This window comes from Lachnellula hyalina, assembly GCF_007821495.1.
Source record: "Lachnellula hyalina strain CBS 185.66 chromosome Unknown contig00148, whole genome shotgun sequence".
Lineage (NCBI taxonomy): Eukaryota > Fungi > Ascomycota > Leotiomycetes > Helotiales > Lachnaceae > Lachnellula > Lachnellula hyalina.
In genome coordinates this window covers 12,235-39,359 of record NW_022157262.1, presented here as the reverse complement: position 1 = coordinate 39,359, position 27,125 = coordinate 12,235, and the positions used below count along the sequence as shown (strand labels likewise).

General features: G+C 48.0%; 10 protein-coding genes across 10 annotated transcripts; 5 read left to right on the top strand and 5 right to left on the bottom strand.

The window, feature by feature from the left end:
* Positions 1 to 783: 783 nt before the first annotated feature.
* On the top strand, positions 784 to 2,522 carry LHYA1_G007095 (ENTH domain-containing protein; the record flags this gene model as incomplete). Its single annotated transcript, XM_031152027.1, has 4 exons — positions 784 to 865; positions 912 to 991; positions 1,053 to 1,084; positions 1,136 to 2,522. 4 exons carry the CDS (start codon positions 784 to 786, stop codon positions 2,520 to 2,522), a joined length of 1,581 nt encoding a protein of 526 aa, XP_031002844.1.
* A 2,184-nt stretch (positions 2,523 to 4,706) lies between these two features.
* On the top strand, positions 4,707 to 5,534 carry LHYA1_G007094 (Uncharacterized protein; the record flags this gene model as incomplete). The annotated part of the gene is made up of 1 exon (XM_031152026.1): positions 4,707 to 5,534. One exon carries the CDS (start codon positions 4,707 to 4,709, stop codon positions 5,532 to 5,534), a length of 828 nt encoding a protein of 275 aa, XP_031002848.1.
* A 547-nt stretch (positions 5,535 to 6,081) lies between these two features.
* On the bottom strand, positions 6,082 to 7,553 carry PEX13 (Peroxisomal membrane protein; the record flags this gene model as incomplete). Its single annotated transcript, XM_031152025.1, has 3 exons — positions 6,082 to 6,833; positions 6,882 to 7,409; positions 7,472 to 7,553. Coding segments are annotated over 3 exons (1,362 nt in total), but the record flags the coding sequence as incomplete, so codon positions are not given.
* Positions 7,554 to 8,226: 673 nt separating this feature from the next.
* NMRAL1_10 (NmrA-like family domain-containing protein) lies at positions 8,227 to 9,410 on the bottom strand (the record flags this gene model as incomplete). The annotated part of the gene is made up of 5 exons (XM_031152024.1): positions 8,227 to 8,340; positions 8,406 to 8,878; positions 8,926 to 8,977; positions 9,031 to 9,168; positions 9,231 to 9,410. 5 exons carry the CDS (start codon positions 9,408 to 9,410, stop codon positions 8,227 to 8,229), a joined length of 957 nt encoding a protein of 318 aa, XP_031002849.1.
* A 1,933-nt stretch (positions 9,411 to 11,343) lies between these two features.
* LHYA1_G007091 (uncharacterized protein) lies at positions 11,344 to 13,621 on the top strand (the record flags this gene model as incomplete). Its single annotated transcript, XM_031152023.1, has 5 exons — positions 11,344 to 11,545; positions 11,593 to 12,014; positions 12,079 to 12,167; positions 12,227 to 13,005; positions 13,059 to 13,621. The coding sequence occupies 5 exons, from the start codon at positions 11,344 to 11,346 to the stop codon at positions 13,619 to 13,621; spliced, it is 2,055 nt and encodes a 684-aa protein (XP_031002851.1).
* A 358-nt stretch (positions 13,622 to 13,979) lies between these two features.
* Positions 13,980 to 15,892, bottom strand: LHYA1_G007090 (PGA52-like protein; the record flags this gene model as incomplete). The annotated part of the gene is made up of 7 exons (XM_031152022.1): positions 13,980 to 14,330; positions 14,430 to 14,521; positions 14,568 to 14,740; positions 14,792 to 14,999; positions 15,055 to 15,292; positions 15,410 to 15,592; positions 15,659 to 15,892. The coding sequence occupies 7 exons, from the start codon at positions 15,890 to 15,892 to the stop codon at positions 13,980 to 13,982; spliced, it is 1,479 nt and encodes a 492-aa protein (XP_031002850.1).
* Positions 15,893 to 16,908: 1,016 nt separating this feature from the next.
* On the bottom strand, positions 16,909 to 17,999 carry LHYA1_G007089 (uncharacterized protein; the record flags this gene model as incomplete). Its single annotated transcript, XM_031152021.1, has 2 exons — positions 16,909 to 17,830; positions 17,884 to 17,999. The coding sequence occupies 2 exons, from the start codon at positions 17,997 to 17,999 to the stop codon at positions 16,909 to 16,911; spliced, it is 1,038 nt and encodes a 345-aa protein (XP_031002834.1).
* Positions 18,000 to 20,872: 2,873 nt separating this feature from the next.
* On the bottom strand, positions 20,873 to 22,459 carry LHYA1_G007088 (uncharacterized protein; the record flags this gene model as incomplete). The annotated part of the gene is made up of 2 exons (XM_031152020.1): positions 20,873 to 21,810; positions 21,847 to 22,459. 2 exons carry the CDS (start codon positions 22,457 to 22,459, stop codon positions 20,873 to 20,875), a joined length of 1,551 nt encoding a protein of 516 aa, XP_031002854.1.
* A 2,189-nt stretch (positions 22,460 to 24,648) lies between these two features.
* LHYA1_G007087 (uncharacterized protein) lies at positions 24,649 to 25,350 on the top strand (the record flags this gene model as incomplete). The annotated part of the gene is made up of 3 exons (XM_031152019.1): positions 24,649 to 24,672; positions 24,723 to 24,893; positions 24,943 to 25,350. The coding sequence occupies 3 exons, from the start codon at positions 24,649 to 24,651 to the stop codon at positions 25,348 to 25,350; spliced, it is 603 nt and encodes a 200-aa protein (XP_031002831.1).
* A 653-nt stretch (positions 25,351 to 26,003) lies between these two features.
* Positions 26,004 to 27,125, top strand: Zfyve19 (Abscission/NoCut checkpoint regulator; the record flags this gene model as incomplete). Its single annotated transcript, XM_031152018.1, has 2 exons — positions 26,004 to 26,089; positions 26,141 to 27,125. The coding sequence occupies 2 exons, from the start codon at positions 26,004 to 26,006 to the stop codon at positions 27,123 to 27,125; spliced, it is 1,071 nt and encodes a 356-aa protein (XP_031002832.1).

The following is a 27,125-nucleotide window of genomic DNA, read 5'->3' as shown; positions in this document are numbered from 1 at the left end:
CTAGAGAGGGCAGTGAGCTCTATTGTCAGCCCGAGCATCAGCGTCAGCACCAACAGCTATCTGCCCTCAATCAAGGACAGCCGCTGAGCTGCAGACGGCTCCTTCTCCTGATCCACACCGTATCACATCATGCAACCCATCATCGAGAACCGGCTCCGACACTTCAAACTCGGGCGAACGCAAGGCCATGTCCAGCCGTCGTGTCCATCTCCATCTCCATTTCCATCCAGCTCCTATGCACAGTTGACCATGGATAAACAAACAGCTAGACGTACCTCGAGCAGATGGACTGAAGAGACCGGATGTGATGGTAATAAAGTACAATTAGAATACAGTCGTTGAAGGTAAATACGCTCTTTGGTGGATGCAATGCTGTTGGTGTTGGTACAAGATCAGTGATATGTTCCGAGTCTTTCTTGATGCTCTGCTTTTTCTTCATTTAGGGGTAAACGACTTGCAGGGGTTAGCTTGTCAAGAGGTGAGGTCAAGTCACACTTCTCCACCCAATAAGGTATACTTATATAAAGCAACATATCATTTATAGAGAACTAGACGGCGCTTGAAGTACTTCAAGCAACTTATTATTATATCCATTGCTTTTCCTACTATCTCGCATTAGATGGTCTTGAGATGTCACGTGACCCATCAAGAGACACCGCCCCACGCGGCTTTTCGGCTCCCGATTAAGCATGTCGAAGTTCAGGCGCATCAACAATAATACGTCCGGCACACACAACTTCGTCCTCACAGTATCACGGAATCCCAACTCCCAGGTCTTCAACCATGGATCTCAACAGTCTCAAGGAGGCTGCGGCCAATCTGTCTCTGTATGACCTGAAGGCAGGAGTCCGAAAGGTTCAGAATGGTAAGATGACCTCTTCCGCTAACCGGCACAATGCTCACAGTACCAGCTGTCATGAACTACACCGAAATGGAGGCCAAAGTCAGAGAAGCTACGAATAACGAACCCTGGGGCGCAAGTTCTAGTTTGGTATGCCCTTCTCATCAATGGTATCTGTTGTAGGGCAGGATCCAGTGCTAATTGAATACAGATGCAAGAAATCGCCAGTGGAACATATAACTAGTAAGCCAGCCTCTATTGAACCAATTGACCACTGCCAACATATCTCATCAGTCAGCTACTTAATGAAATCATGCCAATGATCTATAAGCGATTCACAGAGAAGGCCGCCGAGGAATGGAGACAAATATACAAGGCGCTTCAACTCCTAGAGTTCTTAATCAAGAACGGTTCAGAAAGAGTCATCGACGATGCACGATCTCACCTCACGCTCCTAAAAATGTTACGCCAATTCCATTTCATCGACGCAAATGGCAAAGATCAGGGGTTGAATGTCCGCAACAGAGCCAAGGAATTGGCAGAACTCCTCAGTGACGTTGAACGGATCCGGTCTGAGAGAAAGAAGTCCCGATCTACGAGAAACAAGTACACTGGTGTAGAGGGTGGAGCTGGCTTAGGAGGTGGTTTTTCGAGTGGCGGTAGCAGCAGCAGATATGGAGGGTTTGGTAGCGATGAAGCAGGAGCTGGTGGGGCTGGTGGAACATTTGGGGGGTATAGTGGTGGAGTGTATGGTGATGGAGGCGGTTTTGGAGGACAACAAAGTGATTTCCAGGACTCAGGCGCTAGCGGAGGAGGTGGCGGTGGTGGTCGCAGAGACAGATTTGATGAATACGATGAATACGACGAGGGAGCAGTGGCTGCCCCTTCACGGAGACATGCCGATGCCTCGAATTCTTCTCGGCGAAAGACCGAACCAGCTGCGAGGAAGCCAGAGCCTCCTAAGAAGAAAGAACCAGAAGTCGATCTTTTCTCGTTCGATGATCCAATTCCCACATCCGCTCCGATTATAGCACCTACAGCTTCTACTTCGAACCTTGCGGATGACGACGATTTCGACGATTTCCAGTCTGCGACCCCCTCAGTTCAAACAGCGGCTCCTAGTTACTCTGCATTCGCTCCAGCAACTGCTACTACCACAGCAACCACACAATATGCTTCACCTCAACCAGTCTCCGCCCCGAAAGCCGCCAATCTTACAGACCTAGTTGGCTTCTCACAGATCTCTCCCCCACCCAGCAACAACGCTACCCCAGCCAACTACTCTGCTTTCTCTCCACCCGCAGTTGCACAGCAGCCCAAAATTACTGCATACCAAGGATCGCAGCCAAACTATTTCACCTCGGTTCAAGCACCTGTTACACAAGCGAAGCAAGCTTCAAGTATCCCATCTATCAAATCTGCGCCAGCTTCGGCAAAGCCTGCTTCCAGTGGTGGTGATGCTTTTGGATCTCTGTGGTCAACAGCAAGCGTCGGAGTGAAGAAGACAAGCACTCCCACCGCAGGACCTGCTCTCGGTCAGCTGGCAAAGGAGAAAGCCAGTGCTGGAATTTGGGGCGCAGGTTCGTCTACAAGCTCTACAACATTGCAGCAGCAGCAGCAGCAGAAGCCCGCTCAAGGCCAGCAGTCACTTGGAAATGGGCTTGATGATTTATTGGGCTGAAGGAGAGATGACACTTCTCACAATTGCCGTAAGGTGGAGCACGGATAAGTTAGGGGCGTTCTCATTAAAAAATGGCGCTAAAAATCGAGTCATTTTCGCAAACTTCAATTCCTAATTTGCAGAATGCTTCAGCATTGAGGTAAAATACTAGAGTTTCTTTTACGGTCTGTGCTAGAAATCCCAGGGTCAGCTAGCTCGCTCCTCCCCCTTTCCATCATCTTCATTTGCTAAGAGGTCCCCGTATACAAAAGATACTTGAAACCTAAAAGAGAGCGATAGCAATGTACGAGCCATTTCGTGGCTTAAAGCGCGCACTTGGCCCCACTCGCCATTCGAAGTTCCAGGCAGTTTGCAGATTTTTCAAAATATGTAACGACTGAATATCTCTTTCACCTTATAATCTATTCTACACGCAGCACAGCACAGCACATGCCCAAACGCGAGGATGAAATCTACCTAGGCCTGCATTTCATTAGAACCCATCCCACGAAACCCCCCATCTCATTCTCATGCTGCCCTTCCCCTCCCTTTCAATTCTTATGTATCGGTATTTATAGATCCCTACACATAACCCAGTCCGTCCACTGATACCCTCGTCCAACCTGACACTCCCCAACCCTCTCAAACCCCATCTTGGCGTACACAGCTTGTGCATGTTTATTTTGTTCCCACTGTCAGTGCCAATGTCAACAAAAAGTCCAATCCTTGTTCCATACAATACAATACAATACAATACAATACAGTACAAAACCCCCTCCACGTATCGTATCGTATTATATTGAGTGTACCTTTTATTATTCAAGGATAGGTAGGGCGTGGTACACTTACAACGCTCAACCAAATCCTCCTCATCCCCATCTCCCTCGCAATCCCCATAATGCCATTCATCAACAACCTTGCGACGCCCTTCCCGCTCCACGACGCACTGACATATAGCCGTGATAACTTTATTGCATGCGAGGGATCCTGTATACATGGATCTGTGGCGCTGTCGTTCAGTTGCGCAAATCCTACTACTATTTGCTCTTTTCCTTGCTCTTGTTCTCTTTCTTGTTCTGGATCTTGTTCTGAGGCAGAATTGGAGGCAGAATTGGAGATGGAGGCACAAGCTACAAGAAAAGTATTGTTTGCATTCGCAACGCTGTCGAATATCTTGCCTGAAGGCGGGTTCGGCGTGTAATGTGTTGCTAGGGAGGCGGCGAGATCTGAGGCTGGTATGGCGTGGCCGAATGTTGCCTTTTGAACGAATTGATATCAGTTATATAGTAGAGTAGAAAATAAAGATAAAACATATATATATGAAAATCAAAGTGCTTGCAAAGATTTAGGTAGGTTCTTTTTCAAATCATGGTTTTGAGCTTATCATATACAAAAAGGAAATAGAAACAGCTTGGTTATATACGCGAAAGAGAGATTGAAAAGGGGAATAAGATCAAGCATACCGCGAAAACGGTATTATATAGCTGTCCTATTTGAGGTATATCGGATGCTGTTGCTAGGCGGAGTGTTATGGGGTTCGGTTTCGGGTCTGAAAGGGGGGTATTTGATAGATCTGCCATTGTTGGGGGTGGTTTACTATGCTGTGGAAGTGAAGAGTGGGGGTGCTATAAGTGAAGTGAAGTGAGAAGAAGTTTTGTTTTGCCTTGAAGGAGGGTTAAGAAATGTTGCAGTTTTAGACGAGTAGCACTAACAAGAAACTAAAGTCGCACGTATTATATAGGTACACTTTTTGGTTGCCTACACAGTACTTCTTTGTATATCATTACTCGAGTAAGGCTTTGAAGTTGTAGATTTATAGTACGTAGCCCTTGTAATAACATCACTTCTGCCTTGTATACAACAGGGCAGGGCAGGGCAGGGAAGGGCAGGGTCCACTTAAGGAGCTTAGCGAATCATTTCAGGGGCTCGTGTTAACCTACCCGGCCTGAAAATGACTTGCGGAGCGCTAAATGCGGGGAGATATAGATAACCGGGTTGGGCTTACATTTATATATAAGCTTAAAGATGAGAATACTCTCATAAAGAGCTCTGAGTCAGGAGCTCCCTATACCTCTAAATCAATCCAAAGAAACCTGGCCTCAACTCTTCTCGCCTACCTTACCTTTAAATCGAATCTGGCCCATCAAAGTCTGTCAATTAGCAACCTACACACAACAGGAATATCCTCAAGCTCAAGAACTCATCATGTATCTCAGAACAGCCCACGCGGAATTCCACCTCCCCACCCTCTACAGATTCATCCAAACCCACCCCCTCGGAATCCTCACCACCGCTATAAAATCCCCCATCTACCCTCTCATCCAATCCTCCCACATCCCCTGGGTGCTCGACATACCCCCACCCCCAGCCGACAATGCCAACCCCCAAGTTGCAGACAAATCCACACCAATAGGAACATTACGCGGCCATGTAGCGCGCGCAAATCCTCAAGCAAAAGCCATGATAGAATCTCTCACTTCCGGTTCAGGTCCAGAACAGATCAAGAGAACGGTGCTAGAAGAAGAAGTACTAGTCCTCTTCAACCACCCCGTGCACTCGTACGTAACGCCGAAATTCTACACCGAGACCAAGCCCTCGACAGGAAAAGTAGTGTCCACATGGAACTACGCCGCCGTGCAAGTCTACGGCAAGGCCACCATATTCCACTCTTCCGATTCCGACGATCTGTCAGAATTCCTGAACAAGCAATTGGATGATCTGGCGAAGATTGGAGAGGAGGATATTATGGGGTATACCGGGGAAGAGGGCAAGAAAGCGCCGTGGAAGGTTTCAGAGGCGCCGGAGAGCTATAGTAGCTTGTTGAAGAAGGCGATTATTGGGGTTGAGATTGAGGTGTTGAGGATGGAGGGGAAGTTTAAGATGAGTCAGGAGTTGAGGGATGGGGATCGTGAGGGGACGGTGGGAGGATTCAGGGCGTTGGGGACGGAGGAGGGGGAGAAGATGGCGGAGATGATTGAGGAGAGGGATGAGGTGAAGAGGGGAAGCGAGGGGAATTTACCTGGTGGGTCCTAGAGGAATGCATTTTATTCAGAATTGGAGCAGATTGTGACACCGACGTTTGGTACTTTCTCAGGAGTTCTATCTAGGCTTTTGTCTCAGTGTACTCTTCCCCTCGCTCATTGAGTATTTCCTCACTCTTGTCTCCAAGTATGCTTACATTTGCCATCAAGCCAGGGAGGGGTATTGACCTCTTCATGTTTACAGCATCCCCAGCCGTCAAACGCTGACGGGACTCCTGAAATATATCAAATGGCCCACAAGTCATTTTGCAGCTAGACGTCCCAAAGCCCGCCAGCCATACATCTAGTCTCGTCTCACTGCTTATATCAGAGTTCGCTTCAAAGCGATTGCACTGACCTCGACGGCAAACAAGCGATAACCATTCAGTAAGAGGTGAAAACTTTGTAGACTTCACGGTAGAACTGCACCCTGTCATGAAAACTTATCATTAAGACCATTGTACAGACAAGCGCGTATGTATGTACATCCCCTTGGCCTATCCAACCGTAAATACCTTTTCCGAAACACCGCTCCCAAAACGCAATCAGAAAAAATCGTCCTACGAATAAAATTGGCTCTTCTGGAAAGACTCAACGCTCATATCTCCCGCCTTTCCAGGGACAGCCGGACCTTTAGCAGTCTGACTAGTCATGCTGTTTGTTCGGGTCCCACTCTGGCTCGCACTCTTAATCTGTGCAACGGCTTGCCCCGGCCTTCTCGCATCCTCGAGATAAACTCCGGGCAAGTATCCCATCCTACCGTCTCTAGCTCTACATCTCCACCATTCGCTTGGATTCCCCATCGGATCGCTCTTGCTTAGCACAGCAACCAAATCGCCCTTCTTCACCTCCAAGTCAACGCCTTGAACTGCGGCTCCGCTCTCGGGTGTGAAGTCGTACAGAACACGACAGAATTCGAGGTTCGCAGGATCAAATTGCGGCATAGGTTGCCCATCTGGTCCCATTTGGCCAGAAGCTGCTAGACGGCGCCTCTCTTCTTCCTCTTGAGATGCCGCTAGGGCTTTGATAAGTTTACCCATCAAGTATGGAAGACCGAAAGCGGCTGCAATGAAGAAGAGGAAAGGCTTTTTGCTCGGTCGTGGTTGTTGAGCTGGGCTACCATCTGGAAGGAATTTGCGGCCCTCAAATGAGGCAAAGGCGCTAGGTGTAAGAGATGTAGCATCTGCTGGAGGTGGTCGTCCAGTAATCTTTGCAAACAGTGTCCGTAGCCAGCGTAGAATCGTAAAGATCCCTAATATCGAACCTAGAGTATTTTTGAGGTTTCCAAACTGCTCTGCAACGGATACCATTGCTATGACTATTAGTCTTCGAAATCGTAGTTTCAACAACTAGAACTTACCAAAGAAACTGGAGTGTGTAGCCATATATGTACTCTCGAGCATCTGTGCAAAGCCTCCAAAGGCACCTACGATGCCCTCGATGATCTGGAACGTAGCTTGAGTACTCTGGGTGAAGCCTTGTGTCAAGCTGTTTGGATTGTTTGGATCTGGCATCCCGCCGTATCCCCCCATCCCACCACCCCCATACATCGAACCGTATCCTCCCATTCCACCCATGCCTCCCATACCTCCATACATGCTGCTACCATATCCCATGCCTCCCATGCCACCCATTCCTCCCATCCTCGAATACGGCGAGGAGTATGCTGACCCCATTCCGCCACCCATTCCGCCATATGGAGATCCCATACCCCCAACGCCACTCGCGCCGTAAGGCGAGTATGCCGATGCATTTCTATTTACAGCAGACTGGAGGGTGGAGGGCCGTTCGGGTATGGCTGGGGCAGATGTAGATGAGGATGCGACGGATGGAGGAGCCGAGGCCGAATTGCCTGTCGCTGCTCCCGCTGATGCGGATGCGGATAATGCTAAAGGTCGCATCTCGAGTCAGTGAGCTGCATTACAAAATAAGAGTGTTGCGAAAACAAACCTGTGCTTGCGCCCGCAGGTCCAGCTCTTTCCCACGGCTTTGGCGGCGATACACTCGCCATTTTATCGATTATGTGAGGTCTCTACCTCTTGGCCGCCGGCTCGCTCTTTCAGAGCTTATCGTCTGGGTTGTGGACGTTAGCAGAATGTTGTCGCAGGAATAAATGCCAACAGAGATAGAAGGTCAATGGAGGAGGCGAAACTGGACTAGCTCCACCTTTTTTGCGGGGTTGGCGTGAAATGAAAATCAAGATCAAAGGCAGAAAGACAACAACCAAATTAAGTGTCGGATTGTTGTAATAATGTTTATTTTCGACTTCGTGGAAAATCTGGTGTGGATTCTTGTTGGTGAAAGACTATTTGCTTCTTCTAGATCCGGATTTCTTCTGGTGGTTGGGAGCCAGAGGCAAAGCCATTCAAGGTGCAAGCGGTGCCTCGGCTTTCCTTGGGAAAGTTATACCTAACTCGGCATCAGCACTCCATGCCCGTGCCCGTGCACATAGGTGCAATACTACTCCGTAGGTTAGGCAAAGTTGAATTATTCCTATATTCTTTTACTATTGATAAACGCAACTTCTAATTCGATTCGTTACCAACCTATCTGAGCATGTGTTTCATTTTCATTATTGTCAGATGAAGGTCACAGAAATGGTCATTTTTCACGCAAGTGCAGTTTGTTCAAATTTGATATTTACTGGACCATTTCATTTTTCAATCCCCGCAGGAACAACACTTCAATTTTGCGTCTCAACCGCTCTACTTCAGGTCAGCAAAAGGCTTAGCTGCCTTCATAAACTCTTTCCAAGTGGTGAGTTTGTCAACAAGGATGTCGTGGCTCTCTTTCAAGTCTGCCTTCCCAAAGTAGCCAAACTACAAATCAGTCAGTAAGAGAAACCACTCCGGGAGTATATTTAGGCCAATATCTTCGAACTCACCTCATTCATCAGTCTCATGTTTTGCAACAACTCCTCCTGACTCGCCTCTGGAACTCCTGCTTCGGCCATAATGCGCTTGAAAACCGCATGTGGGAGCTCGTTGAACTTTGCGGTCTTTCCAGATTCTGGGAAAGTCTCCTTGAACTGCTGGACGATTTCATCGGGGGTAACGTAATCCGTGGCAGCATAGAACCTCTTGCCGAAGGCCTTCTCACGGTTAAGCAATATCCCTTTGACGAATTTGCCGGTATCATCAGCAGTGGCAAACAGTGGGATTGGGGTGTTGCCAGGAATTGGGAGGTTCAATGCCCAGCCGTTATCTGGAGGCAATTGGCGCATCGATGCGCCAGGGATGTTGGACATATAGAATCCAGGCATGAAGAAGGATGCGGGGAGATCAATTGAGCGGATATAAGCTTCAACCGCGGCCTTTGAATCAAAATGGGTAACATGGGAGAGAACACCCTTGGTGACTGCAGGGAGTCAGTGAAAGCCATGCTAAGATTTTCAACCCACATACGCTCAGTAATGTTTAGGAGAGAACTCCAGACAAAGTGTTGTACTCTGGCTTCCTGGTGGGAAATTAGCGCTTTTCAAATAGACGGAACTCTTCGATGTATCCTACCTTTGCGGCATCGGCCATAGCCTTGCCTTGCTTCATTTCAACATCTGCGCTTCTACTCTCCCAGAAATTGGTGACGGCGAAGACAGCGTAAGCACCTTTGATGGCTGCTTTCACCGAGCTTTCATTATTCAGATCGGCCTGATTCTCGTTAATCAGTACTGCACTCCTTGCAAGACGGAAGGTCAGCTGTGTAAACTCACAGCAATGGTCTCAGCCCCCTGTGCCTCCAAAGCTTTGGCAGAAGGTTTTGAGACATCACGAGTGACACCTCTCACAGTCCAGGCCTCTTTCAATTTCGAGTCTCCGAGGAAGGCCTTCACGACGGAACCACCTTGAATTCCGGTAGCTCCAAATACAACAAGAATCTTCTTGGATGCCATTGCAGTTTAGAAAGGTGAACCCTTTAGCTTGATATTGAGATATGTCTGAGGTTGGAAAATGAGAAGTTAAATCAGGAATATGGTGCTGATGATTATGGTTTGGTTTGATGTGTAGAATGCTTAATGCTTTGAAGACAGGAGTGATGAGGATGAAGAGAATTGGCAATAGAGGAGCACTGGATACTTATACACTTCCCCTCTTCACATTTGCCTTTCAGCCGCAGGCGTAGAAACGTCTATGGCTAGCCACTAGTTGAACGATGATAGGCCCGGTCTTGAAGCCCTGCTGACCAAAACTCTATCTCACGCCTAATGATTATTCAGAAAGGGAAGATATCGAACAACACAACAATGAAAAGTCTCCGAAGTTCAAAATCCTGAGATGACAAACTTTGTAATCCATTGCAAAGCCTCGGAGTCAATCACTTGACCAGTGAGCGGAGTTTTACAGGGAAGGGAAGCTTGCTAGCCGATAGTTAGTGAGAAAGCGACTGGGAAGGCACTAAGAGTGGTATATTTATTCCGCGACTGATTTCATCCATGGAGAGTGCGGGAGCTGCGAAGCAGTCAGTTATAAGCAATGCTAAAATGTCTCCGAGAAGTATGCGCTGGTATTTAGCGGTGATGGCTGCTTATTAAGCGCTAAAGGACTCCACTAGTGCTTGTGCTTATGCTTTACTTCCCTTCCCTTCCTTCTTCATTCCCTTTTATCATTGCTTTGATTGTCAATAATAGACCAGCTTGAACTATTCGTCCAGTGTACGAAAGATCAGAAAAATAACTTGTAGCGGGGTGTTCCTAGTCGAATCCTCTCTTAGTTCTAGTTCCAGTGCTTCCAAAGCTCTTGAACTCCTCCGTTCTAGTTCTGGTCGGTATTGTTATTGTTAGTCCATGACGCATAGCAAACCCCGATTCAAAATGCTCAGCGGTGCAAATCACGTTACATAAAGAACAGGAGAAGAGTCGGCAGATGGACTGACTATTGTAGATATTTAAAGGTATGCGATGCGTCTATTTTCGAATCACAGTCACATCGTCCATCTTCCTAAGCGCCGCCTCTGATTAGCGCTTTGAACGGGACGAGCGGGGTCCATTCCGTTTAAGAGAACTGCGCCGCAGCAGACGAGGTCGCTTATAGGTTGAACTTCAACGGCTTGTGCATATGCTACAGGGGAGATATTTTCACAGAATCTTCCTACAGTAAGGAGGCAGACTCGCTGTCTCCTTCAACCTTTCGTTACCAAGTAATTGAAGATTCATTGTCAATTATACTCTCACGTTCTCATTCACAGCTATCCAGATGGGCTGAGATGGGTTGATCCACCACGTTTTTAATGTGAGTACATCAGTTCGTTCAGACGAAAGTTGATCAAATCTCCAGAATCTATTTAGTATTCAGCTTTATGCGTACCTCTTTGGAGATGTTGGTGGCGCGTTTCTCTATCAGAAATCCTAGCAATCCTGATGATCTTTCATGAACGTTCATTGGTTGTACCGTTCCGTCGCATTCAAAAGGCACCAAAGTCAAGTGGCTATGTGCTTTGAAAAATGGGGCTACATTTTGGGTGTGACTCGGAAGTAGACAATTTTGCGGGAAGAATCGTGAGGAGACCCATTACTGTTGGTTGTTGGATTCCATAGCCAATGAGTCCTCTGAAAAGTCCAACATCAAATAAGAGAAGCCCATTATTCTGAAACGTTCCTGCATGCCCAAATACTACATAGGCGCTTATGTCTCCCATCTGCTGTGGGCCAAAACCTGAAGCGCTGTGCTATCGAAGTAAGTTTTCTTTATAATGGCGCTTCTTCTCTGGCTTTTCTGTGCCAGTCAAATCGTGTCATACGTTTGGCCTCGAAAAGAATTTATTATTTATTGTTTTTATTTCTATTCTTTCTATTCTTGGGTGTCGAATACATTGGCAGGGTCCAAAACATGTCCGGAATCCCCCCAAGAAATCGGATGCCAAGCTCAACGGCTTCCACTATGGACCCCATGGCTTCTTCAACCGAGTCAACTTTTAATACCTCTCCCACTGTAATTTCTGGCCCATCACCAAAAGAGCCTGCTTTCATCTCATCGAAATGGGGAATTGGGTGGAAGACACCGGCTGTGATGCTTGCATCATATGTACTGGGTACGTGATGAAAATGATTGAAGCTGCTATGCGTTAACACATCGTAGCTGTTGGCATCGCCGTCGGTCACCTCCTATTTTTCCAGCACATCGACGGCAAGGAAGCAGACGGAGCTCATCAAATCGTGTCTCAGTCATACGTTTCAACAGCATCTAATATCCTAGCGAATGCGTTTGGATATGCTCTTCGTAGTGCTCTGGCTATTGCATTCGCTCAATATCTTTGGCGCCTATTTCGAGTCTCGGCACTGAAAGTTTCAACAATCGAGGATCTTTTTCTGGTCAGAGCAAATCCTCTATTGCTCCTTAAGGGGGCTGTTTTGCGCGCTACCCCATTTCTCTGCTCGTCTGTACTTCTCATGTGGGCCTTGCAAGTTGCGATTGGGTTCCCACCTGGTGCCATTACTGTCGTCACACGCCAAAAGATTTCGTACAACATTACGAATATACCGTCTTACAATGCTTCCTTTGTGAGTATCCCAATGACATTTAAGAAGTACTTCAGAGGGGAAGCTTACTCTTTCAATTTTCCAGATGGGAAATGGCTCTGGTACTGATGCAGAAACATATGCACTTATCACACTAGCGCCTGACACAGACACTGATGCTGGCTTCATAACCGGGTTGGCATCCTTATCCTACTGCAAGCGTCGTACAATCTGCTAATCTGCTGGTTTGAAAGTGCATTTAACGAAGGAAAAAACGGCAACCTGATCAACCGGCTGGCTCGGCAGGTCCTAATCTCAGGAGAAGCTCTTCCAATGACATCGCCTTGTGGCCTGAATTGCTCTTACATGACGGTGTTTGAAGCTCCTTGGTTCAACTGCTCCAACTTATCGACGACTTATGCTATAAGCAGTAACCTCGTACCGGCTGCTTCTCAGATCTTTATCAGTCAATGGTATTCCCCCTCTTCCTCTTCCATGCCGCTCACACATCCCGGGTACAACGGGACGCATACTCAGGCACTTCTGAACACTTCAACGCTCGCCATAATGTCCGTGAACTATACGACAGATCCGATCTTGGGCCCACAGCTTAATTCTGCGGTGATTAGGCAAGACAATCTTACATGTACACCTGGACGTGCAAGATACACAATTAACAATACATACGAGAACAACGTTCACTCAAGAAAAGTGGTTTCAGCTGTCCCTGTCGATATACTGACAAACTTAGCACTCCGGACACATGACAATGTGGTAATTGTCCCTGGTTTCAATGCCGATCATGGTACCGGGTACGGTACTAGGCCTGCAAACTGGTCAGCAGCTGCCCTGGCATACTACCGTGATAATAATATGATGGCGATTTTCAGCTCCATGGCATCCTGGCTAGACGGCCACTTTGATGCAGTTCTACAAGGATACGGGCTACCCCACGTTGGAAACATCAGCACCGCTCCGCACTGGCAAGACGTGGTCAGTACCCAGTATTCTGGCGTGTCAGTCTCCGCTGGAGGTAATCGATCTCAAGAACTCCGATTCATCAGACAGCCAACTAACCGATAAAAGCAAATGGCACAATTGCTGATAGTACTCGGCTTAACGCCATATTCGGAACGTTTTCTGCTTCTGGCGTACTCACCCCCCAATTTAGTGTATCCCAAGAAGTCTTAAATGACTACATGCTCAACATGACCACTTCGATAATGGTGGCGTACGGAATGTGGTCCACAACCGCGAATGCTACTATCTCAACCCCAATCAACGTCTACAGCTTCTCTCGACCCCTGATGCTTCTCATCCCATATTTCTTGAGTTTAGCTCTCGCAGTGCCCTTTATTCTCATGGGTGCCCTTGCACTGGTTATGAACGGTGTGTCAGCCATAGATGGCGGCTTCATGCAGACTATCACAACTTCCACTGGGAGTGCTGTGCTGGATAGAGCTGCGGCCGGAGGCTGTTTGGGTGGCGAGGAAAGCGTACCAAAAGAGCTTAAAGACCTGAAGGTTCGATTCGGCGAGTTCATTGGCAGGCAAGAGTCGGGAAGGATTAGACGCGCTGGCTTTGGAGTCGAAACAGAGGTCACGGCTCTGGAAAAGGGTGCTTTGTATGGAATAGCAAGGTGGATTTGAGCCAAGGTTCGGGCTGGACGTTTCTGGAAAGAGTCAGGAAGGGTGGTGTCATAGCCCTCAAACGACTGCTTCAATCACGTCAATGCACCAATTTTGCACATGGTGAGTCAACCGACTTGGTCATGTACCGAATCATCAATGCACTGGGAGGCATGTGCATTTAGGAAGTACTTTCATTTTCTACGATACATCAGATGCTCGAACCGGCCTTCTTTGCCCAAGCCATGCTACGAAAATCGAACCGCCCACGTCCAATTTCAATTTTGCGTCAACAAATCCGGACTCCCCCTATCCAGGATAAGACAAAAGCGCGACGAAGTGCTATATCATCGAAAGACAACTATTAATCAAAACAAAATCAAGAGACTGCGAAGTGAGAAACAGCCTTTCCGGGAGTTGCGTTGCACATTCTAAGGATTTCATCTTCAGTGAGCGACTCCGGAAACACAGTACTATCGGGCAGGATCTGGAGATGAACTGTTGAGTTGGCGGCATTGAAGACAACAGCGAGTTTCATGGTGTCGGTGTTTGGGCGCGGGAAATAATCAGAGTCGCCGGCCGCCCTGTTTGCGTGAATAGTCGACTTTAAAAACATGGAGCCGGACTCAAGTGCCTCTGCAATGTCGAGTTCGCCGCAACCAGACTTCCAGCACGAACAGTCAGCATTTCCGTATTGAAGTGTGCGCGGGATCTGGGCATTGAGCAGCCACTAAATCCAATCAGCTTGCGGACTTGGTTTGAAACAACGAGAGACCCATTTTTCATGAGCCTAATCTATGAAGGAAGAATAGATTTGGGATTTGCTTACAATAGCGGGCATATCCGCGTCGAAACCGTTGCTATCAGCCATAGGCATTGAGAACTCGAACAAAAAGACCTTGTCTGCTCCACCAAAACCGTCTGTTCGCATCAGTCAAAAGAAAGGGAACAGCCGGAAGGTACTTACGATGAGCAACAGTTCCTGGCCTGACAAAACCACATCCGCCATCACTGCAATCTCGATCAAGCATCATGACAACCTCAGTGTTGGATGGAAGAACTTTATCAGCAAGAATCTGGGGGCTTGCTGCGCCACCAGTGGCATCACAATTTGAGTAGGCAAGGGAAGCACCGAAGTGTCTGGTACAACGTTAATGAAGCTCGAAGCAATGCGGTAATACTTTTACTTACTCGTCAAATACGCCAGATCCTTGGCCACCATGGTTTCCTAGGAAGACCACGTTATTGACAGTTTGGGAAGCAGAGTCATAGTAGCCGATGCGTCCAAAAACCCCAGGACTATGGGATCCGGAACTTCCAGCGGAGGGCTTGGCTGAGGAACTATCTTGGGAGGGCTGGTGTTGAGCTACCGGCGCCGTAGTGCTTGTCGGTGCGGTAGCTAGGAGGTGTTAAAACTACTGTCTACTAGCTGGCACATACAGGGAGCAACTTACTGGAACTGAGGATGGTGACGGTAGGTTTGGTAACTTGATTGGTATGCGGTTCTGCAGGAGGGGTCGAACTTGCTGTAGCAGGGATACCAGAGGATGACCCAAACCAATTATTGAGCCACGAGACAATTTGGCCGTCAATGGTGGCCGTGACCCAAACGGTGGATGGATCGATACCGGCGCTGCTTCCGGACCAATTGTTCTCCCAATCTTGATTTTCCCCATCAATCGTGGCCGATATCTTTGGGAGAAGGGGTTAGCGACACTTTGCTCGGGACAATCCACAGTACAGCAGGCAGGTTGACAGAATACCACCACTCAACCGAACTATCGAGGAAACAATCTTGAAAGGACTCACCATCTTGCGCTTCTCCTTATGTCCTTCCACATTCCTAATTGGGAGGTTGTGCATATGCTGATGGCGGTGGAAATGGCCTCTTCCTTGCATTCCAGGAGCGCGGCGCTTCTGCTTCGAAGACTCCGGAGGAGCATAAGCCGCGAACTGCTTTAGATGCAATGGGCCACGGAAATGAACGGAGACCTGCGATAAAATCATCAGCCTTCAGAAACGAAGCCACTTGTTGGTTATATATGGACCTGGACGTACTTCTTCGTCAAAGGGGGCAAGGTTGCCGGCGAAGTTGTTCGGTAGGGAGGCGCAAATGCCATCGGAATTCATTTGGGTAATTCGATCATACGAGCCCGAAGAGCCGACATTGCTGTATCGGATAGCCTGGACTGGCTGACAATACCAATTTCCATTGATATCTGTGCTTCCTGAGTCACTACGTATCGCAGAGTCAGTATTTTTGTTCTTCTGTACATGTTGTTCTGCTAGCATTGGGACCTTGAGCCAGGCGTAACGCCGGACAAGCAAAGCGTTTTCCGTACCAATTATCTCCCTTAACTCCAGCAAGTGCAATAAGGATGGCGGAGCCAGAAGTAATGAGGTTGACTTTCATAATTGGAAGCCGGCGCAAAAAAAAAAATCGGTTTGTAGAAAGTTATGCGTGTCGTATCGTGGGAATTTGGTCTGATTGATTTGTATTTCTGTTTGCGAGGTATGAAAGAATGTAGGAAAGGGCCGCAAAGGAGTGTTGTCGGCCCTTTATTGCTTTCGAGGAGGGATGAATATGCAGGAGTCAAAGGGTTGAATCTTAATGAGTGTGATGATGACTTGACTTGACGGCGACAGCAAAGAAGTTTGTTGTTTTTTGATTATGAGAGTCGTCGCTGCCTCACGGAAAATATCCACGCCGAGTATCGATCTAGCGATCTGACTTTCTGCCAGTGAATATCTTGATGTGCGGCAAATAGCAGGACCAGGCTGGCGGGGCAAGTGCAAACAAACAAAGCCGGTCATGAAGGGCAGGAAGGAAAGCGGTGACGACCATGCGAATTCTCGAAATCTCAAGGTAGATAAGATAGAAAGAACACAGCAACTACAGCGTCTCCTTACATATATGTGAACGAGTGTTCACAAGACCTTGTCTTGCTCAAGGAGCCTCTATGCAATGTCAAGGCTTGGAGCACGACGAATAAGAAGCATTTTAAGTTGAGAATTAAATCGATTATGAACAAGACATTTTCTATGTACGTGCATCCGTTCAGAAGTGGTATTCACCGGTAGATCCAAGTATCCAACATCCTCGCAATAGTAATGAAGAACCAGCAACGCCTTGAAAGCACTTACTCATGAGATTTCCTTTTGTCACTCTCAATCAAACGCGTCCTCCTCTCACTGGTACTCCCACGGCAAGGCCGCTCTAGCTTGCTGAAACTTGTTTGAAAGACATTGAAGATTACACCTATATACCAAGAAAGAAAATATGCACTTGAAGATTCCATTCAGGCCTCTTAAATGCTTCCTCCCATCTTGGTTGTGAGGCGTATGCTGGTGGTCGGTGTGACGTAGCAGCTACCATCCTGAGCAAGCCCAGTAATGTCCTTCAACCAGCCGGTGAGGACGTTGTCGTTGAACCACATGTTCTGGGTCGGGTCGCTCGTGCAATCCGGTCTGTTATCGCTGGTGATAGTTGCCTGGTACTTGTTGCCGCTGGGGTTTTGGATCGATGAAAGATCATATCCACCTCCAGAGAGGTACAGCTTCAATTCGATCCAGGATGTACCAAAGCCCATGTTTATACCAGCAGTGGAGGTAGCCTCTGCGCAAGCACCGTCTGTCTTGTCCTGGAAAGCCACCAGTTGACTTTCACCTGCTCCAAGGGTGAAGGTCAGAGCAGATTGCGTGGGGGCGAGGGATGTGCCCTTGAGCGCATTTCCACTAGGATCCGACAGGAGGGTAGAGTTGTCTGTTCCCTCATATCCGGCATTGTTCCAGCAGGCGATGGTCATTGACTTGCCGGAGGTATTGATAAAGTTATTGGTTATTGGGAAGCCGTCGGTGCTGGAGACCGCGATGATGTTGGAACCCTGCGGCCAGCCAATGTTTCCAACGGCCAGTTCGTCCGAGCCACCAAAGGGTGTAGTGGCAACCCCGAAAGATGTGCGACCGTTGGAGAGGCCCACGAACCCTCCAGCGGCACCAGTCGACCCAGTGGAGCTGGAAGAGCTTGATGAGGCTGCTGCCGAGGAAGCGACACTGCTCTTAGTAGCAGATGAAGAAGCGACGGATGCAGCAGTCACTTTGGCAACCTTCTCTACCACAGCGGCCGTAGAGGCTACGGCAGCAACAGCACTACTAGCCTTGGAGGCTACGCCTTCTGCGTATGCTGCGGCGAAGTCAACACCTTTGTAGTTTGCGGCATCGTTCCAGTCGCTAGGGGAGACATGTTAGTGATTCATTTTGTGTCTTGGCAGGGGCACTCTTACGTCTTCTTCTCGAGCTCATGGGCTCGTCGATGGAAATGAGCGTGAGTTGGACCAGCCACGGCTTCGCCAATGGACATGGCGGCCAGTACCATCCCAGATGTTATTGAGTAACGCATTTTCGTGATGGTATTGTTATTGAAGTTGTTGAGTTGTACAAACTTATCGATATCTTTGTTTTGTTTGAAGAGTTGGAATGCTGGGTTATTGTTGGTATCGAGAATAGGGGTGTGAATCGTCAAGAAGCGGAGCCGTGAATAAAGGAGTGTCGGAGCGGTGTATTGCTCAATGGGCGATGAAAGAGTGAATGGGAACTGAAAGAGTGAGCACGGCGACCTGGTCCTTTTGGATTACGATGAAGGAGGAAAGGGAGAGAAAGAGAACTACGAAGGAAGGCGGGAAGGAACGTTGAAGTAGGGGAGGGCAATGGGGTGTGTGGGTGTGTGGGTGTGTGGGTGCGTGCGTGCGTGCGTGCCCAGGGGGGAAATTGAGATGAGCCAGCTAATTGCAAGCCGACCCACTAGAAACGCGTACCTGGCGGAGCGCCCCCTGACTCCCTGAGCTAAAAGAAATGGTGCCTGAGATCGCTGAGTGGTTGCATCCTCGGCGCCGCTCTGGCACGCTACGACAGGGGTTATGCACCCACGAAACAAGACCGACCGACCCTTGGACCACACTACGAGCGAGGGCACCATCGCGATCGCGCTTCTCCAGGACGTCGACGTCCAAAGGATTCCTGTCCAAGGGCGGGCACTGGCTCGACTGGGCAGCGTACGAGTACTCGAGTCTTTACCACCTACATACCTAGACGAGGGCGAAAGGAGCAGCGAAGGAGCTGGTGGAGCAGCAACGTTCGTTCATACACCGCGCTGGCCAACCACAACATCTGTTTCGTTTCATCCTCACTCGTTCAAGCCTCGCTGAAGGGTTGAAAGAGACGATAAAAGAAGTCTCTCTATGGACCCCATTATTGCGCAGTTATTACTGGTAGAGTAAATAGGTTATAGCGCCAGATTATATTCTCGGCAGTCGTAGAATAGGTATACACTGTACTCCGTACTGTACAGTACAGGAAATCAATGTAAAATTACCAGATGGCAGAGCATCCTCCAACCAAATTACCTGCTTTAACGGGAATAATCGTGTGTGGCACATGCCTGTTCCTGGTGCCACACCACTTCCAGCGGGCGGGAGATCATGGCCAAGCTTTCTCTGGGTCCCCGTTTCTTTACTCCGCGTAAGCACACTACGATACGATCCACTCACCACCCCACCACACTCCACCGTTTCTTTAACAACAGATACTATACTATAGGTAGTGCAAGACTCTGATCTAGTATTATTCATAATAATACTCGAGTAGTTCTTGACAAGAGTCATGATACCCTGATCACGCGCTCCCCGCTATAAACTTGGCACTTTGGTGTCATTTTCCTAGCCGATAAGCCTGACGAATGTGCATAAGAGAAATTTATGCTCCATATATCCCTTATCACTGTGGATAAATTATCCCGAATTTGTGCAGAGATTTTCCACTACAGGATTCTAGATAGAATTCTAGAACTTCAGTCTCCACGCTGTCCCCTGTTTATATTTACAAATCGCTCGTTTGTTGTTTATTGTGGTGGGTAGATTATGGGTCATGGATGATGGATCTATTGAGTTGTTGGACATCGATTACGGGGTATTATAGAGGATTTGAGATGGACAGTATATTCATCCTTCCGAGTTACTTGGTCCATAATTAAAATGGCCAGGCCAGGCCAGGCCAGGGCATTGAAAAGCAATCACTGCCCTAAAGTGGACTCATTTCGCATCTTCGCCTAAAACGGAGATTCCAATTGCACACACTTCACTGTGCACGTACTTCTTAGAATGCCTAAGAACTTCCAATCCCCCATATGAAAACCTCGCCCCAATCCAATCTCATGGGTAATCTCCTAGAGGATCATGCATGCTTCAGAGGGACAGACACCCACCACTCTCGTCGACACATCTTCAAAAGGGTCGTTTTTTTTTCTTTCGTCGAGTGAAAATTTCTGAAGGCCTTCTGATACAGTACATGACTCTTGAGCGCTGTTCCTCCCACCTTTTGACAAAGTTGCAATTGATATCGGGACTGTTTTCGGGCTTTTCGTTGACTGGACTGGCTTGGCTTGGTCTGCCACGTACCTGCATTTCAGAATTTCAGAGCCGTACCTGCCTCCATCGTAAGGGGGGTGAGGGGCATCGGCGAGCATTCCCATGAATAGAAGGCCAGGACTGCGAAGAGTTTTCTTCTCTCTCTCTCTCACTTCCCTTCGAGGTTTGTCTTCAAGTTTGAAGTTCCAAAGTATTCGTCCCGTTTCCTAGCCTTTTCAACTATGCAGGCATGTTTTCCATCACCGTCGCAGTGGGAGACCCGATGTCTGGCCTAGCTTCAATTATTTTTTATTTCGGCGGTAAGGTGGCCGCCCTCGGGGCCATGAGATGGATAGGCAAAAGAATCGACGTCCGAGTATGAGACAAATCATCATTCCAAGGTGATTTCTTGATGGCAACAAGGTTATTGGCTAGGAATGAAGGCGCTTGCGATTCAATGTGACTCGTCCACGTTTTGCGATTGACCGCCGTTGACTGAGACACATGGCGTAGGTGCAGTCATTTCAGCTTACGACTATGATGAAATTGTGAATAATTGGTTATGTTTGCTCGACGGCCAGGCGCAGAACGAAGAATGTTCATCGAAATTATAGACGCCAGCGTCAAGATGCAGCTTGGCCGAGGGAAGGTGAATGCGCTGGCTGTCTTCTCCCTGTATATGCGCGGTCTTGTGTTTTGTCTTGCAAGTAAAGATCTTCAGACTCTGGAAGATAGAAGCTTGGAGGCGCCCGAAACTTCAACGGGGAACTTTCAGTAGATGTTTCTATTATCCCAGACAAATATGCCGCCTCTACCAAACGCCTGATAGATGCCCAACTCCAGCCAGAAGCTTGAAATAACATCATCCAGGCTACCTAGGCTTCAGCTTCGTCCAGCCGCTAGTTCCTGGCTTCCTATCCCCATCACCACCTCCTACCATTTCCACGGCATCCATTACAGTCTTCATACTCATGAAACTTTGCATCCCTAAGCCTATTCCCCTATCCCCCTCCTTCCTTGCCCCTACAATGACTCCATCATCACCCATTTCATCGTCTACTGCCCATGCATCTTCATCCAATACCTCCCATTCGGCATTAGCAACTTCACTCATCAGCTTCGCCTTGAGTCTATCTGCTAGTTTCACAGGACTCAATAGCTTCCAGCTGCGCACAAATTCTGTCCCTTCCGCGCTTCCTAGAAATGATAGGGCAGTCCCATGAGAATATTTGCCCATGAGCGGATCAGGATTTGACTTCTTGTCCTCTGTCTCACTGTCTCGATTTCCACCCTTTGACGGCGTGGACTGTGCTGATGGTACACGACTTGGCGGTGCTGGACGTTGTCGAGAGCCTATGAGTAGGCTATACAAATTCCTCCCAATATTACAAATATCATCAAAGCTGCTGTCGTCTCCTACAGGAATACCCTGGCTCTTGCATGCCCATGCGATGTCGTATGCTAATAGTGTTACACCTTCAATAAACAGGCCATATGCTGCTGGATCCTCTGTTGCTAGGATAGGAAGTGGTTTTGTGATGAATAGGGGTCGAGGACGGGGTAAGTGTGCCTGCTCAGCATGTCGTGATGCGGTTGGGCTAGTGTTGGAAGAGTGCCCAGGAGTATTGCTAGGAAAGGGTACATCTTTGTAGGTATGGGATGAGGCAAGGGGAAATATGGTAGGCAGAGGATAATCTCGATGAGGAAGAGTTATCTCAGCAGGTAGACGTATAGCCAAATAATGCATAGCTAGCATCAGGAGATGCACAATGTGTGATAGAGCCGTTGATACCTGGGCAGGACTTGCAGCTTTGGAAACCCGTTAGTACAGCCATTTTGTATGACAAGGGGTAGACTTGCTGTTCATAGCTCTCAAATCAATAATTCCTACATAGCCGATAATATAATTCTCTAATCCACCGTTCCTTCTAGTCCTTCGCAGCCCGTATAACTTCGCAGCCTCGCCGCAGAGGAAGGTTCGTGAGATGGCAAGTGCAGCATGATCCTTCTTCCACTTGTACTTGGTCATACGAATAGACTTCTCCACCTCTTCAGTCTGCCTTCCTCTCCTAGCCTCGGTTCCATTTGATGCTGAAGCTAGTTCCGAACTTCTGCGAGCAAGGTTGACTTTCCTCTTGGCTATGTCCTCCTTCGCTTGCTCAACTTTGGCCCTCAGTTCATCGGCATGTACGATTATCTGCTGCGTCCTATCTAGAGCTTGATCTCTCTCGAAACTTATAGCACCAACTTTCTGCCGACTCGTAGATGCTTCAGCCGTGGTGTTATCGCCCTTAGGCTTCGGTAAAAGAAGGGATGTTATCTTCTGGTCGAGTGCATCCTTCTCAAGTAGGATCTGAGCGTTCTGGACCCGGGTTTCATAAAGCTGGTTACGAGCATCGGTAGGGCATAGGAATGGCAACTTGTTACCACCAGTTCGAAAACATATGTCGCACTGCATCTTCGAGGGCCTGCCAACAAGGTTTTAGGTACTGATCCTACCGTAGAGAGGGTTGTTTTGACTTGGTGGTACACGAGAGTTTGGCCAGTCTGGAATCCTCAACGCGATACATATTATGGATTTCCTTAGAGACAGTAGAAGCGACCTTGTAGAGAATCCATGTTGTCGTTGATAGGAGAGGTGATACGAATGCGCTTGCAGGTAAGTAGCAAGGCTGGATCTCAAGCTTGAGCTCAAGGCGGCGGTCGGCTTTACTTCGTATCGGTCACCAGTGTCCGAGTTTATCACCACGTGATTACAAAACACCTGACGGCGTGTTCTTCGCGCTTTCCAGTTCTCGTACCTCACAGATCTAAACCACAAATCAATTGACGGATCTTTGCAATCGTAAAACGAATCTCAAATCGCCTGGTGCCTTGAAATCTTTCCAAATGTCATCAATTCTTCACTCACCACCAGAAACGCCACTGAAACTTCAATCCCAAATGGCGGTTGACGGAGTGACTCCAGCAAGAAAGCGAGCTCCAGATGGCCCAGTCAAAGCTCATAGCGAGGGAGAGACGAAGTCATCAGCGATCCAAAGTCTTGGTCTGAAGAAGCATCCGAAGGTCGAGCTGCCCACACAATCCCAGATCCCACAAAGTGCTCAACCTCCCTGGAAAGCTAGTCAGCCACACGAGACACAATCTCAAGGAGAGGATGAGGCAGTTGCCGATGGGTACGAGACGCAGTCAGAGAGCAGCCCCCAAGATCCGGATGCCGAATTACCAGAGTTCGAGTACGAGCGTCTCAATGCGGAATTTAACGCCGCTATACAAAGCGCCTGCGAGGACGAGGAAGAACTCTTGAAGAAGTTTGACGTTTATACTGAGGTATTTTACGCATCTCTACATAATGCCTGTGTGATATTAACACTAAGTTCAGCTTTTCCGTACCTGGTCTCAAGCTGCATCAGACCGTGACGATCGGAGAGCCTCCAAGCGGTCAGTATCCAATGATCACATCACTCGCCATCTTGAGTGGCCTCAACTGACCTCTACAGTCTCAAAACTCGAGAGAGACACGTGCAACTTGCGGAGAGGGAATTAGAAGCGAAGGAGAAGCACCGTAAGTGTCAACATGATCTATCCAATGGGCCCCTAGCTAATGAGAACCAGACGCTAAGGTCGTAGATGCCTTTCAACAAGCACTCGAATTACTCCGTCAATGATGTAGGACTGTAACAGTCTCCTGCCACGGAGCTGTGGGTAATTTGATTCGAGGTGCGGCCGAAGCGGCTGGTTTGAAGAACTTTTCATTTTGGGCTGGCAGATTCCGCTATTTGCAAGGAGTTTGGTAGGTAAAAGTATATGGTACTTGGGCTGCATTTGCTGTTATAAAGATACCCCTTTGCTATGATATATGCTAATATAGCTCTCAATCTTCTTCCACGCTCCACGCTCTGTTCGTTCCATTTTGGTAAGGTTTTATATAAGCTATTCAACATGTTGAGGCTTCCTTTGTGCTCGCGGTTCCACCTAAGTGTTCATCAGTCATAGACTCTTCTATCGTTGATCCTCGATCATCTTCCGCAACTCATTCCGCTTATCTTCAAACCGGGGTATTCTTCTGTGTCTATGGCAAAGAGGTGGCTCAGTATTCATATTTGGCTGGTACGTCAAGATTGCATACAGGGCTGCGAAGGTTATTTCTTTGTCGGTCAATCCATCAGGCAAGATCTTCTGGCACGCGGACACCCAGCAGGACCATCACGAGTAATTGCATCCTTTGCGAGTACTACTACAGGGGCATTGTAAAGGATCCCTTGCTGGTCGTACAGCGCGTCGTATTTTGGTTCGAGGGAATAGGCTGTTGAGTGGTTTGAGTTTGATAGGGCTATTGATTTGGGTACTGGTTTTGTTTTGGAGATCTGGTGCAAAAAATAAATCTACTATTACTATAAAATGTGCACAAAATTAATAGCTGGAGGTTCTCAAACAAGTAACTGTGGAAGATAACAGAAAAGGTAGAAATATGAGTGAAGAAGTGATGTGAGTGAATTAGTCGTCGCTGGAGCTAGACATCGCGATCGCGTTTCGATAAAACGCGCTTTTGCGGCCGCCGTAATGAATATCTAGACCAAGCCAGCTAACCCAGAGAGGACTTCTACCTTACGGTCGCATCTAACATTTCTGGATCAGCGGTCTACCATGGCTACAATTGATATTTCATCGGTATGTATTTGTTAGTGTGTCTTGAGAAGCTAGAACTAACAGTTTTCTAGGATGATTTGTCGTCCTTTCACGCGAAACATTTTTCAACTTCGCCCATGAATCATTTCTCTCAACAGTTTCTTGGGCCGGTAGAAGAGGTTTATCAAGAGGAAGAGGAAGATGATGGGTTGGGCTATTATGAAGATGGTACGAAGAGAACCCTGACAGATGAACAGGCAAGTGTTGAAAACTTGCTCGAGCCCAAATACTATGCAGTACTAACGTTCCTAGATCGCAATCTTCAGACACTCTGAGATCGAGACCCTTCTGCGAGACCGAAGACATGCCCATGAAGCCAGAGATAATACGGAAGAGCCTATAGCAGAGCCTGCTGTTGAAGAAGGAGAGATCGAAGAAGGCGAGCTTGAAGAGGATGGCCCGATAAACGATACACCGGTCCCTCAACCTTCAAATAAACAACAAGCAAGCAAGAAGATCACCAAGAAAGAAAAGAAAGCTCGGCAGGCTAAGGAAAAAGGGTTCTTCAAACAGAATGTGAAGCCAGATTTGCGGAAGCGAACATGGGATAAGGTGGAGACTGGACTTGAGAACCTTGATTACGACGAGATGGAAAACGCCACGAATTCAGGTCTAAGTCGTTCCTCACAAAGAAGACGCATATCATATGAGGACGATTGAGCAACGAATTAGCTACTCTATGACTTCAATATTCTCGGCTTAGAAAGATCCAACATCTGCCAAAACAGCCTGAACCCACAACGCTTTGTTGAACTCGAAGCCAAATCTCTACCCGGTACGTTTCAATAACCTTTCTTGTTCACTCTGAAGTCAAATGATGAAAACCATTTGTATCGTCATCCTTAGTCTGACACTGCGGAAACCTTCCCTGGCCATCACCGTCTGTTGGGATGTTCCTCGGATGTCGTACGCAGACCTGACGAATAATAATCTTCTCTCTGAAAGACTTCAAATATTTTTACACATACAAATGAATTTGATAAGCTCTTATGCTAACTGCTGTCTGTAACTTGTTAGGCTGCCCTGCTCGAGCTCCGAACTTATTGCTTCGACTCGCCACGTCTCATAAGGGCTAGGCTACAGGGCCGGGGGACAATAGCACATAGTAAGGTCGTCAGCACACGCAAAAGATGCCCGAAAAGGCTGAATTATAGCAAGACTCAGATGTTAAAGCCATCCGGCCAAGAAGGCTGAAATTCAGCCTTGTGGGCTACAGCGCGCTAGTGATTCTTGGGTCTCGTGCATCTATCATTGAACATAATTCAGGTATTACACAATACAAACTTTACTCACCAACCCCCCTTGAAAAGGAAATGGCAGATCCTCCATCCTACGACCAACATCTCCTCGACCGTCTAAATGCCCTCAAAAAGTCAACCATTTCTCTTGATGCATCCAAGTGACTAGACCTCGCCCCCCTCGTAAAACATATACTGAACTATACCCGTAGACCATCCATACCAACGCCACCAAAACAAACAGCACCAGAAGATGCATTATCCGCCCGTCTCCGCAGTCTTCGAAACGGCTCCTTATCTCCCTCCCCATCTCCTGCACCCCCGTCCAAAGCACCTGCACATGCAGAGTCTAGCACAGCCTTGCCGACGGAAGACCAAGATCCACTGCACCAAAACATCGACGAGCAGACGCTCGATGAGTTACTAGCAGATCTCGGACCAGACGATCAGTGGACGCTGAATCCTGATGATCCGAAACATATCCAGAAGCTTTTGAACGAGGCGAAGAGTGCTTTGCCTCGGGATGAATTGCCCGCTGCTGATGAGCCTCGGAATGAAGAGGGGAATGGCGATGGAAAAACAAGCGAGAAGTTCTTGACAAGAGATCTGGATATGTCTGTCTTTGCTTTAGATGATGGGGAGGAGACGAAATCTGGAGATGGGCGGGGGAAGGAGGCTGGATTGGAGGATGAATCACGTGAGGCGCGGGATATTGTTGCGCGGCTTTTGGATGAGGTTAGGTTGGAAAAAGAGAATGAGGGCGAGGGAGAAGAGGAGGAAGAAGAAGATAGCGTGACTAAAGAAAGAGGAGGATTCTCACTACCCTCCGCGCCCTCCACACTCCCGTCACCTCCACCACCAGCCACAGAACCCAGCCGGAAATCCCTAGACTTCGAAACCGACATTGTTGCACGGATGGCAGCGCTCAAAGGCCTCGGATCTACGAACGAACTGGGCCTTCCTTCAGCTCCTACGTTTAAACCGACTGATAAGTCTGCCAAGGAGATTTCGAAGAAGTTTTCGGACGAGGAGATTGATAGCTGGTGTATCATTTGTCAGGATGATGCTACCGTGCAGTGTGATGGATGTGATGGGGATTTGTATTGTGCGAATTGTTGGAAGGAGGGGCATATGGGACCGGATGTTGGGAGGGAGGAAAGGGGACATAGGTGGAGTAGGTATAAGAAGCCAAAATAG